We start from the raw sequence: 13,987 nt of genomic DNA on the forward strand, positions 1-13,987 counted from the left end.
AGACCGCACTCCGTGTCAAGAAATAGCACCCAATACACTCGGTCAAGGTCTCTACTACTAGGCATTAAAATGCACAGGCAAGCCCTTCATTTAACTCAAATATATTAGTTTAGAAAATTTAAATCTGCATTCCTAAAGATTGTCAACTGCTAAAATCAAACTTCTCTCTCAGATTGGAAATTTTTATCTTACAAAAAGCACCTAAACAAGAGGCTCCTATTGATGACAAAAATGACCATTTTCACCAGGGCCAGTGATTCAGTTCATTTTTGAAATGGCATAACTGCAGGAATGATGTCGTGAGTAAATTTATTTGTTCAGACACTGTCAACCATCCGTATAAACTTAAAATAAGCAGAATTGACTGATCTATAGAATCCCACAAAATTTCACATCCTGCAAAATTGTAGCCTTGATCATCTTGCTTTAAGTTTAAATAAAAGTGACGATATCTTACAAGTGCTGAGTAAAATAGTTTTAAAATCTTCAAAACAAAAAGTTGTACAATTGGGACATGGCAATTACATGATGAAATTTTAATCAAGCAGAATTAAATTCAATTTCTAGGTGGCTTGATTTATTTGGCACATTGTTGAACCATATCTGTACAAGCGAATATTCTGTTCTACAACTAGACAGAGAAAAAGTGAAAAGTATGCATGCTCCCTGATAAATATAGCATACTACCATGATTTACTAAGCAGTCATGGCTAAGATATATAATTTTGCAACAGTTCAGTTCACAATTTTTATAGATTAAAGATTATACACAATTTTGAAAAATACTGCAAAATAAAATGAAGACTCCAATTTAATCTGTTTTCATTTGTCGTAAATAGACTTTTGAACATTATATAAATATATAAATAACAGGAAATACATTTTCTAAGACTTCATGATTAAAATACAAGACAAGACATGCACAAGGCATATTTGAACACATAACACATGCCATACACATTTCATAGTAAGCTTTACACATGTTCTTTTTAGCCTACATTTAACAGAGGAGCAATTCCTGCCCAATGTCAACTGCAGTTACTTATAAAGTAAAGTTGACTTCACACAATCGGGTACTCAGCCTTTATTCTTAATTCCACATGCTATAAATTAGGTAGGCAAGGGGACAACTGAAGAGATGCATTTTATAAATAACATTCTGACCTTTAAATGCCACTTGTGGGATTTGTACAAACAAATATGTTATTAGAAGGCCAGGATTATTCTTTGACAAAAGTACATAGTACTCAAAAGAATGTCACTTCTAAGAACGGTTTGCTTATGTGTTACTGCATAAGCCAAAATACCAAATTACTTCAAGGGGCAGAAATTGTACTTAAGGCAATAAATTTAATGAGTTTTTGTAAGGCAAAGACCTACATTCTTTAGGATATTGGGCAGATGAAAATAGTTCTATGAAACAGTGAGCCCTTTTGAATCAAGGAGATCTAGGAACATCTACAAAAAGATGCACCAGCACTCAATGTAGTTAACATACCACTTCATGCATCACCACAATACTTAATCATAATACTGTCATGTTTGTCTAGATTAAGCAGTGATGGATGAAAGCAACAAGAAAGTGCAATGCTGAGAGTCTTCTGATAGCAAATATATCTAAGGAAATGCCAATCCTATGTTTCAGATGATTTTTTTTTAAAACCCATGTTGGAGGTCATCCAGGATAGGCTCAAGTTTGCTTAAATTGATAGCCAACTTTCTTACGCATTAAAGTGAATACAAACATTTGGAGCTGCAAAATGCTGTTCAGGAATCTCTCAGAGCAGCAAACTTGCTGCAGTCACAAAAATTAAACAGATTGTGGAAGGTTATGTCTTGGTGTGTACACATGCCTGGTATTTGGTAGAAAACAGAAAATATACCAACTAGCTAACTCAGCTAACCTATTGTTTCAAGAAACAAAACTGAGGGGTTTTGGGAGGTTTCCTTGCCTTCGATTTCTTCAAATGCCCAAATCAGATTACAGTCCTGTGTAGGAAGGGATGCACTACAAATTCTGACTTCATTCTTCAATAAAGATCTTCCTTTACAGATGACCAATGCTAAATCAGCTGCTTCAGCCTTCCTAATCGACCCCATGTAAGATGCCTTAATGTTTGCATGATTTAACAAAAAACCCATTTTTGGATTTTCTCACTATACAAGAGGGAGATCTGTGTAATTTGATGAAATTCCACATTGCATTCAAATATAGATCTTAAAGTATTTATTTCAGAATAGGATAGTTGGGAAATGTAGATCAAGATTCAGCTGAAAGTTAATGAATATCTTATTAGGCGATAAGTGTTTTAATGTCAAAAAGCGTGGTGCTGGAAAAGCATAGCCGGTCAGGCAGCATCCAAGGTGGAGGAGAGTCAACGTTGAGCATAAGCTCTTCATCAGGAAAGATTTTAATGTAACTATTAGAGAAAAAGCAGAGAAATTGCTCTGACTGGAGAGGAGTGTACCCTGCAACTTTTCTCATTACATACAAACGACTCGAGCTTGTGTAGCATGCAATTTCTAAGTTTGGAGATATTGAATAAAGAGAGACAGGATAGTCTTTGCAGGAGTTTACAGACTGACAAAGTGGAAATCATGTAAATGTAACTTAATGCACGTTAATGTTCCAATTTAAGAGGAACATGCAGAAATACCTATTAAATAATACAATTGAGAGGATAGTTGTATATTTACAAACCTTTGAAGATGTCAGGATGTTGTTAAAGTGTTTTCTTTAAACTTTCTTAACTTGGCTTTGTAAATAGGGTAGATACAGATTAAATACAAAAGCAAGGGAACTGAGGCTGAAGTTATATAAATCACTGGTTAGATCTCTATCATGTACAATTAATTCTACATTAGGAAAGATAAAAAAGGTCTCAGACAGTACAGAAGTGATGTACCAAAATGGTAGCAGGAATGTGGCAGTTCAGTCGTGTGGAAAGAGTGGAGAAGTTGGAATTGTTTGTCCCTGAAGTTCTATTAGAGCAAGTTGTGGAAATACTGTTTCCTAGCAAGTGGATCAGTAAATAGATTTAAAACAATTGGAAGACTAAGGAGAAATAATTCCATTTCACACAAAAGAGTTGTTAAGATTGGAACACTACCTTAAGAGGTGGTGGAAATCCATTTCAACTAAGAATTCAGATGCCTTTTCAAAATTCTCAGCTTCCAGAGTTAGGAGTAGAATCCTGAGTGAGAGAAACTAAACTGGACAGTTACTTCAAAAACCAATACTTGATTGACAGCATTTCACAGCAAACTTTGCTTTAACCAGCACCTTATCAACTAACACTATAAACTGGCAAAAGTTATAACTCAAGTATCAGAGTTGACTGTACTGTCCATTTATTACAGTTTATTTACCTCATTGTAATATACTTGTTCAAACAAATAGCCACATGAAATATCAACAGTTGATTCAACTGAGTAAATTTCTTCTCGAATACAGTGATCTACCACGATGTCTGAGTAGTCAGTTGAGGGTGAGAGTGAGAAGGCTCTCAGTAGTTTTATTGAAGGCCAAAGTGTAAATAAACTATAATAATTGTACAATAAAGTATTTAAGTGATGCATGTTGTAAATGAAGTATAATAATATAGTCCCCTACATCATGTTTTTATTACTTCGTATATGTTTTTACATTGATTGTGGACCTCTTGATCATCTGAAATATTTGATCAACTGGCACACTCCTGGGCCCATAGGTGCCAGTTAGTAAAATGTTTGCTGTACAATGTGAGATCAAGATACAGTACTGTGGTGGAGCACAGAAGGTGCCATATCTCTTAGCACTCAACTTGTCTTTTGCTGCTCCTGATAGATTGCTCAGGCACTTATGTTGCAGACTCAGATCTGCATCATTTACAAATAAAAAAAATTAATTTGCAAACTTTGCTAGTTCTCAATTCCCTTTAAAGTTTTCCCCATCTCAACAAATCTGAATAATTCTTTAATGCCTAATAGACAAGAATTAGAGATTTAGAAACTTAAAGATGGTGATCAAAGCAATTTATCTATCTGCAATTTTTTTTGGGAAATTTGTTTTAATCAGAAACTAACATTTGATGCTACTGGCTTATCATAAAGTTAACGGCATCAAAGAATACTTTACATTTAAACCAGAAAGACCTTTAAGTTGAATAAATAATTCTAAGTGTCCATAGCACACCTAGGCTTTGCCATATGAAGTGAGAAAACCTTATGCAGAATACAGTAACAATTCTATGTATTAATAAACACTTATGCATGGATAACTTCACATTCCAGCAAGCCCATTTTTCTGGCAGATCTCAGGCTTAAACCATAACCATTATCACCTCAAGAGAGGGCTAGAATAGGCTAATGCATCGATGTAAAAGTTTACTAGCATAAACGAAAACTACTCTATAAAAGTTTGTAATTGCTGGAAACTCAAAACAAATACAAGTACTCAGAAGTATCTGTAAAGGGAAGGGAGATTGTCAGAAAAAATTTTTTAACCAAATATTGACCTAATCATTGATCCATTGAGCACATGACTAGACTGAGTTAAATATTTTCACCTCTATTACTTGATTAGCATTTTTAAAAAGTAATGGCTTTCAATAAAACTGTTAGATTAAGGCAGCACGGTGGCTCAGTGGTTAGCATTGCTGCCTCAGTAACAGAGACCCAGGTTTGATACCAACCCCCCAACCCTGGGCGACTGTCTGTGTGGAGTTTACACATTCTACCAGTGATTGTGTGGGTTTCCTACCACAAACCAAAAAAAAAAAGTGTGCAGGTTAGGTGTATTGACCACAGGAAATGGAGAGTTACAGGTATAGCATAGCAGGTGCATCTGGGAGGGATAATCTTTGGAGAGATGGTGTGGACTCAACAGGCTGAATAGCCTGCTTCCCCACTGTAGGGGTACTATGATTATGACCCAAGGAAGAACAGACTATTTTTTCATGAAGATAACAATCCAGACTCAGTATTTTTTTTAAAAACGGACGGCTTATTAACTTTGAGCTTGGCAGATTTCAAGACTAGGGGGTGCATTTTTAAACGTGAAATGAGAGAGATTTAAAATCGAGGGGAGGGGCAAATTTTTTGTTTAAAAACAGATGGTGGTTTGCACGTGGAACAAACCTTCCTGAGGAAGTGATGGATGCAGGTACAGTTATCACATTTAAAAGACATTTGGATAAGTCCATGAATAGGAAAGGTATGGAGGAATGTGGGCCAGAAGCAGGCAGAGGTGGGATAGTTTAGCTTGGGATTATGGTCAACATGGACTGTTTGGACTGAAGGATCTATTTCCATGCTATGCGGTGCTAACTCAAGAGCTGCATGATTGCAATTAATACCAGTATGGTTTGGTATGCATTCTACTAAATGCCTTCACTTTTTGTCACCATTAAAGCATGTCGCTATACATACAAACAGATGACTCATAGGAAACCTTCCCTGAAAGTTTCACTTCACAGAGCAAGATCATGAAAGATTTCAGCAAATATCTATAAAATCTGATCTTTTATTCAGTATCTCAGTCTCTGCATTTTCTGAAGACTTTTAAGTGGTCTTTTCATTGTAATTAACATCGGTTGCTTGATCTTGGGCTTATCCTGGAAAAGCTTGGCCTCGCTGTCAGTTGTGGGGAAGCGGTTTTGATACATTTCTGGATATTCTCTTTGGAACTGAAGGAGAAAGAGAATTGGTAAATATTTCTATTAATCCAAGTTATTTCTTGTTAATAAACATTTAAATAAGATTTTCCCCAATCTAGGAAAATTTAATATCAGCACAATCATGATATTATTGTATTAGCACATAATACTGGGGATCCTTAAAAACTGAATTTTCCTGTTTTTTAATGTGTAGCATGCAATTTCATTTAACAGCTATTACAACACTTAACTTCGCAACATTCTAGCTTATGAAAACAGAGGTCACAATGCCATTGCTGCTCAATGATTTAGTTGGTGCCAAATGTACCCTATTTCAGTGTATCATTTTCAAAAATTTCTTTAGAAAAATAATTTTCAGAGGAAGTCAGACAAGGGGACAATGATCATCCAACATCATGGAGTGGCCATCCCATTGCAATTGACCAAAAGGGTTCAGACAATTGCTTGACAGTGCAAGCTATAAGCCCCTAGATATAGGGCTAACAAGAGTGCCAGGCTCGGGGTAGGAGTACGCAGGACAGGAGGAAGACCACAGGGGCTGAGGAAGTTACAGAAACCAAATTTGCACTAGAAAAGCCATGCAATGACCAAGAATAAAAAGCAGACCTGGGGCAGAAGGGAGTTCCTCAGCGAGCACTTTTCATCAAGCAGACCTTGCAGGCAGGAGAAAGGGAGGACGGCAGATGCTGGAGATTAGAGTCGAGAGTGTGGTACTGGAAAAGCACAGCAGGTCAGGCAGCATCTGAGAAACAGGAGAATTGGTGGAAGGTCTTATGCCCAAATCTCCTCACCACATTCCAGACCTTGCAGGCAGCAGTCATCATTGAGCTTGGGGGACTGCCCAGTCTTCACCAGACGGATGCAAGATGGACCAAATGGAGAAAAAGACCATGGAGAGAGTTCCCCAATAACTTTTCCCAAAGAGTGGAACGCTGCCCCTAATCACTTTAACGAGACTAAAATATTCCACACTTAGTGAACCATCCCCAATTGTCATTGTTGCAATACTTTATCTAATTAAAGAAGGCATCATATTTAAAAATAAACGATCAGAAAATTACTTACACAATCGACTGACTATACAAAAAGGTGATGATGAATCCCTAAAAGCAACAGTATTCAAACAATATCAAAAAAATTCACTGTTAGATGACTCTCCCCATTTCAGCAATACACAAGTTCCTATTCTAAACTAGACACATGGGATTCAAATGTTAAATATTCTTGTTGGGCAGAAAATGGGAAAGCAGGTTGACTACCCATCTTACATCCTGTCCAATTTCCTTTCTATTTTAGTCGACAGAAGAGAAATATGGAAGGATTATTCACAAGTTAGCCAACCATTCAGTGAAGATAACTGACAACTTCAAGTCAAAGTCCCTGCATGTATCATCTATGGCAGGTAAGTTTAAGAGAACATTGTCCCAGCACAAAGGAAATTCATTTTCAGGCTCGCACACTAAATGCCTCAACGTAGCCTTTGCATTAGATACCAAGAGAGTACTTGATAAATGAAAAGCACCTGTTCGAAACCAAAAATTTGTATTTACTCAAATTTCTATTTTTCAGGTTATTGTCGGGGGGGATGACATTGGAAGGCTGTTAAAAAGGCAGGCAGTTGTGTATGGTCTTCATACAGCAGTGGTGTGCCCCAGCTGGCGCATTGAAGCCACTGAGGGTGGATTATTAGAATTGCACCAGCTAGGAAAAACCCAGTTTCTCCCAAGTAGTAACGTCGTGGATGAAAGCACAGGTGCAAGAACAGGACCAGTTTGAATGCCATCAACAGTATAAAGGGGATCAAGGAATTCAGGAGGCCCCACCTCCACCACCACCTAGTGCGACCCAATAGTTACAATATACTCAACTGAAATGAAGACTCAGGAAGAATGGCAAGAATGCTCACATCATGCACGCCAGGGATGCGTAAAAAGGAGTGTGTGGACAGGGAGGAATAGAAATATTGTCATCATAGAGATTCAGTAATTAGGGGAAGTCACAACATTCACTGCAGTAGTACCCAGCAGTGCACAACTATGTTATGGTCTTCCTCCAGAAGTAAAGGGCACCTGAACAGCTAGAAGAGAACTTTTGATTGGAATAAGGAAGTTCCAGCTGTCATGATCTAGGTCAGGACCAATGACAAGGAGGACAAAGGAATTGTTGTTAAAGAAATAGTGGCAAGTTTAAAAACTTTTTTTTTTACAAACACTTCACGGTGGGTAATCTGAGATTACAATTCAAGTTTAAAGCTAAAAGTCACAAACACACATTAAGAGAGAGTCAAAATGGCAGAAAAACAAATGGGGAAAGGACAGCTTCCAGTTCAGGGCAGTTATTAGGACAGAAAAGAGCAACTGAACAAGAATGAGGCTGCATCATGTTCTTCCAACCAAAACATCACTTACACACAATTTCACTTGTCATCTTTCTACCCATTCCAACTTGTAGAACTTAAGAACATTGACACCATCCTCATTCTATTTTACAATGCTTCCAAGTTTCATAGCAATTTTTAAAATTGTGCCTTTTACTCCAAGTTCTGGATCATTAAATATACACCAGGATATGTAAAGGTCCCAACACTGACAGCAGGGAACTCCAGTACAAAAATCTTCCTCCAACCCAAAAAAATTCAACTATTTGTCTATCACTCAGCCAGTTTTGAATCCATGTTGCCACAGTCCCTTTTATTCCATGAGATCTAACCTTGCTTGCAAGTCTGATGAGTAATACAGAATCACATGCCTTCTGGACTAATTTAAGTTTCTGGCAACTTGGCAACTCAAGACGTTGAGGAGGGGGAATTAAGCTTTAGTAATGTCTTTGAATGTCAAGGGGAGGTAATAAAATTATCTTTTTAAAGAGATATCTATTGTTTGGCACTCAAATGGCAAGTGGCACTTGTGCCAAACCTCAGTTCAAGTCAGAATATAGTCCAAATACTGCTGCATATCAAGCATGGAATATGCCACTAATCAAAGAATTCTGAATTGAGAACTGCAAATATCCTTACTGAAGTAATGGAATTAAAGCAAATTGCCTGTACCACAAAGTAGGCATATTCTCCTCCCAACTATTGTCCTCCCTCAGCTAATTAACTGGTACGCCTCCACATTGAATACTATTTGGAGGGAGCAGAGGTGGCAGAAGCACAGAATGTATTGATGGAGATGTCCATTATCCATCACAAGAGTGACTCAGTTGCACCACTACTGACCAACCTAACAGCCATTAAAGGACACGTTTACCAGCTAGGCCTGCAGGTGGTGAGATAATCCAAAAGCAGAAACCTACGAGACCTTGCTCTTCATCTACTGAGAAAGATGTGTTTGACTATGACAGTTTAAGAGAGTGATAACCACACAGGTTTTCACAAGAAGTAAACACTTCAGTTTGAAGAGTCAAATTAACCTCTCTCGCCACAGATACTACCAGATATGTTGAGTTTCTCCAGCACTTTCTGCTTTTAATTCAGCTTTCTAACATCCATAGTTGTTTATTTTGATACCCTTTATCTAATTGTGTGCCATTAAGATCATGTTAAATGTAGATGTTGAATAGATCTTTCAGCTCAGCACAGGGTATCCACGAGGCTCTGCAGACCTTCAGGAGTAGAACTGTATTTAAACTCATGTCTTGGCACATTCATCACTCTATCATTACCATCAAGCCAAGAAGTCAACCCTGGTACAAAAAAAAAGTGCAGAAGAACATGCCTGGAGCAGCATCAGCATGCATAAAAAATGCAAATGTCAAATATAACACAGGACTGCTTACATGTTCACCAGCAGAAGCAGCAAATGATAGACAAGAGCAAAGGAATCCCATGACAAACAGATACAAACCAAGTTCTCGTCTTGCCATGTCCAGTCACAAATATAGTGTTCAATTAACCAGAGGCAGCAGACTATCTCCACCCTGAGGTAATGGAGAAGCTCAGCAAAAGACAAGTCTGAAACATTTACAGCATTTTCATTATAAAAAAAATGGAATGGTTGATCCATCTGCTTCTTAACAACGTTCCCAACCTCACAAATAGCAGTATTCAGACATTCAAATTCATTCCACATGGTATCAATAAATAGTTGATATACTGGATACCCCAAATGCTACGTGCTCTGACATCCTGGCAATAGCACTAAAGAATTGTGCTCCAAATCATGTTTACTTAAGAATTCAGCATGCAAACTGGCATATATGTGACAAAAATGGAAAATTGACCAGGAATGCCCTATTCTCAAAATGCAGAACAAATTCAATTTAGCCAATTATTGTTGAATGGAGATGGCTCCAAAGTTCTGGGAAGGTGTCATTGACAGTGCTATCAAGCTGCAGTTACATAGTAATAAACAAAACACTGATCCTCTATCCAGGTTCTGCCACACAGGCATTCAACAGGCTTGACTTCATTACAGCCTTAGTTCAAAACAGGGACAAAGGATATGGGGAATTGAGAAGGAATTGAAGCTGAAAGCAAAAGATCAGCTATAATTATAATGAATAACAAAGCAGGCTCAAATGGTTGTATAGTCTACTCCTGTTCCTATTTATGTTTTTATTGTGAAATGATTTGATACAATAGATGGAAAATGCTTCCACTTTTTGGGGTGACCAGAACTGGATGCTATAAATGGACGCCACTAAAATTCAATTAATAACTAGGAGAACCTTCTGTACTAGACACATGATGGGAAGACAAAGTGTGCCACTGAAAGGAACAGTTGTACTAAATTCAGAAAGACACCTAAAAGGGAAAGCTAGGCAAAGCACACTAAGAGGAAAGAAATACAAGAATAGACCGATGGGGTCAGAATAACAAGGAGATGATGTTTGAGGGGAACAAAATCATTACAGAGACAAATGGGCCAAATGGTCAGTTTCCTTCAATATGGCAAGCAACTAAAATTTCTTGAAAGACAGCACAACAGAGAACCTTTGTAAACTGACATTTGGACAATGAATAAGAATAATCTAGGTGGTGTGCTGCATCTTTTCCAAGGTACTAACGTGGACGACTCAAGATACTGAAATACAATTCCTCAATTGTAATTGGTGCAATCCACACATGCAAAATGAAGGAATTAGAACACATTTTTCTTTGGAGTGGTTCTGATTTGTGAAAGCATAACTTTAAATAATTCTGAAATCAAAGCTAAATAAATTTGAAATTAGAATTTCCTTGCAGAGATGATTTGAAGCATTTATGCAATAGAACAAAGTTGAATTAACATTCAGATGGAGTTAAGGAACTATCTTTTTATCAAAAGGATGGTACAGCTTACTTAGTCACTTCTTAAAAGTGCCTTATCTAAATTGTACAATCAATTATACTTGCTCACAAAACAAAAGCAAAAAGGTCAGAAAGAGGTAGTTCCTTCGCATACTTGCTTAAGTTTTTTCCTTTTGTCTTTAATAGACATCTTTTTATCTTCTACAATATTTTCCAGCAACTCAGCTATGGCAATCTGAGATACAGAAACCTTTTGCTCTTCAAATTCTTTGGTGCTTATCTGTTTACAGAATGTATACATTGGGACCTCAGCATTCATGTTTGTGCATGGATATGTAATCTGAAAAATAAAGTACAAAATTAATACACAGTACTCAAAATGCTGGAAGTACAATAGATTAAGATTCATATCATTACTGTGTTGCATAAAGTTAAGGCATTTTCTAGCACATCCTTACAAAATAATTACCAACAGACATATGTATACCTGGACTTTTTGGAGATGACGGATGTGGTTGTCAACTGCATTCTGCAAATAAGGTGGTACCTGCAGAATTTCTTGATGGTGGTCCAATATAAAGGAAACAAGTCTTGTGCCTAGTAATTCATCAAGGTCAGCTTCGTTTTCGCAACGTAGTATACAACGTGAAAAGGTCTGAACCACCTATTTAGCAAACCAAGATTTGCAGTCAAAGAATAGCGAGTCAATTCTTATCTTTAAGACTATAAGACATAAGAGCAGAAATTAGGCCATTCAGCCCATGGAGTCTGCTCCGCTATTCAATCATGGCTGATAAGTTTCTCAACCCCATTCTCCCACTTTTTCCATGTAACCCTTGATACTCAAGAGCCTATCTATTGCAGTCTTAGATATACTCAAATGACCGAGCTCCCACAGCCTTTTGAGGCAGTGAATTCCATAGGTTCAGCAATGTCTGGCTGAAGAAGTTTATCTCAATTCTAAAAGGTGTTCCCTTTACTCAAAGGCTGTGCATTCAGGTCCTAGTCTTTCCTACCAATGGAAACATAGACTCTGTCAAGGCCATTCAGTATTGTGTATGTTTTAATTAGGTCTCCCTCATCTTTCTAAACTCCATTGAATATAGACCCAGAGTCCTTAAACATTCCTTATAAAACGTTAAGCTTTTCATTCATGGGACCATTCTCATCAACCTCCTCCAGAGCCAATACATCTTTCCTGTGATATGGGGCCCAAACATGTGCAAAACGTTCCAAATGTGGTCTGACCACAGCCTTAAAGAGCCTCAAAAATACATCCCTGCTCATCAAGTCCTCTCAAAATAAATGCCATCATTACATTTGTCTTCCTAAAGACTGACTCAACCAGAGAGTTTCCCTTGAGAGAATCCTGGGCTAGCTCTCCCAAGTCTCTCTGCAATTAAGACTTCTGAATTTTCTCCCCATTTAGAAAATAGCCAATGCCCCTTTTTCCTATCAAAGTACATGACCTCACACTTTCTCACATTGTACTCCATCTGACCCTTCTTTGCCCATTCTCCTAACCTGTCCAAATCCTTCTGCAGCCTCCCAGCCTCTTCAATGCTACCTGTCCCTCTACCTATCTTTGCATTATCTGCAAACTTGGTCAGAACGTCCTCAGTTCCTTCATCTAGATTGCTAATGCATAGTGTAAAAGTTGTGGCCCCATCATAGAGTCTTGTGGAACACCACTTGTCACTGGCTGCCATCCTGAGAAAGACCTTTTTATCCCCAGTCTCTGCTGTCTGCCAGACAGCCAAGTTTCTATCCATGTGAACACCTTGCCTTTGACACCATGGGCCCTTATCTTACTCGTTTTCTCCTTTTTGTTTCAGTGTTTTTCCCTGAAGACAAACTTATTATAGTGTCAGGTCACCTGTTTAATCATTGAAATGACCTTTTTTTTAAAGCAACAGTGGTTCTCATTGTATTTCTCATTATGTTCTCATCAGGTTATTTAACTCAAGACATTGGTAGTCATAGGGGAAGTACTACATTTAGATCTGGTATGTCCACACCATGAATAGTCACAAACACAAGTTCTGGCTGATTTACTGTTCACATGCAGACTGTAAACAATTGTCCCATTCTTAGCTGTGCCAATGCCCATTCGTATCAAAAGATTCCTAAAAAATATAGAAGGATGGGACAAACAAAATTGAGGTGGCAAATGGGAAAGACACTTTCACTTATGGGTGAATCATGAATTGAAATTTATTCTAGAAAGAAAAAGGAGATTTTAGAATAACTTTGACAAGGGTTATTTCAATATGAATTTTAATCATCTATTGAAACTGAAAAAAAGTGGGATTTCTAAGCTCTCTTGAAATGGAGTAAAAATTATTACAAGTGAATAATAAATGGAGTGAGTGAAACTTTTAGTAGTTTGAAAACACTCAAGCTCTTCTTTCAAATCCCTTTAGCTAACACCCTTAAACACCAGCCCCTTTTCCTTCTGTTTATTTATGTATAGTCCCCTTTTCCAACTTCCCATAATCACCAGGTAGACACTGGTTTGTGTACTATCACAAGGAAAAGTCTGCCTTATCAGAAAGGCAGACTCTAAAGCAATGTTCCATTTGCACAAAAGCTCATTGGGCTTCATAGAACAGCTTCACCTTTGAATGCCACATGTGTTGATTTAGTGATTATACTGATTTGTGACAACATATTCACTGCTTGTCCTTTCCAAAAACCTTCCAGCAAGCTGTCTCAGTGCCCCACTGGCCCCTGTATAACCAGACCATCATTGAAAGCTGGTTGTGATTCACTGCAACCAGCAGGACCTCAGGCTGTGCTACATCCTCCTCATTAAGTCACCATTTGGCCCTAATTTGAAAAAATCAGAATTTATATGGATACAGCATGGCATATTATACCAAGTCAATAGAATGATCATTGCCACATACCAACATTCTTGTTCCCATGGCTTCATGAAGTTGTGGCATATCAACATTCTGACTGATGCGAGATATCATGCGCATAAGTAGTTGCAGTTTTCTACGATTAGGTGGAGGCAAGAAGAGACAACAGATCTGAAGGGCTTCTATGGCAATCCGCTCCAGCTGAGGTTGTAGCAGACCTATCATAAGGGCAT

General features: G+C 37.8%; 1 protein-coding gene across 3 annotated transcripts in view; it reads right to left on the minus strand.

The window, feature by feature from the left end:
• Positions 1-463: 463 nt before the first annotated feature.
• The window catches only part of LOC140479842 (DEP domain-containing protein 1B-like), a 32,530-nt gene continuing 19,006 nt past the window's right edge, over positions 464-13,987 (minus strand). For 2 of the 3 annotated variants that reach the window (XM_072574140.1, XM_072574138.1), the window contains 4 exons: positions 13,800-13,972; positions 11,378-11,554; positions 11,045-11,230; positions 464-5,666 (listed from right to left, as the gene is read on the minus strand). In XM_072574140.1, coding sequence (XP_072430241.1) covers positions 5,508-5,666; positions 11,045-11,230; positions 11,378-11,554; positions 13,800-13,972 — 695 coding nt within the window. In that variant the 3' untranslated portion in view covers positions 464-5,507. The remainder of the gene's footprint in view (positions 5,667-11,044; positions 11,231-11,377; positions 11,555-13,799; positions 13,973-13,987) is intronic. The other variant, XM_072574139.1, reaches the window with a different exon arrangement.

This window comes from Chiloscyllium punctatum, chromosome 7 (genome assembly GCF_047496795.1).
Source record: "Chiloscyllium punctatum isolate Juve2018m chromosome 7, sChiPun1.3, whole genome shotgun sequence".
Taxonomy (NCBI): Eukaryota; Metazoa; Chordata; class Chondrichthyes; order Orectolobiformes; family Hemiscylliidae; genus Chiloscyllium; species Chiloscyllium punctatum.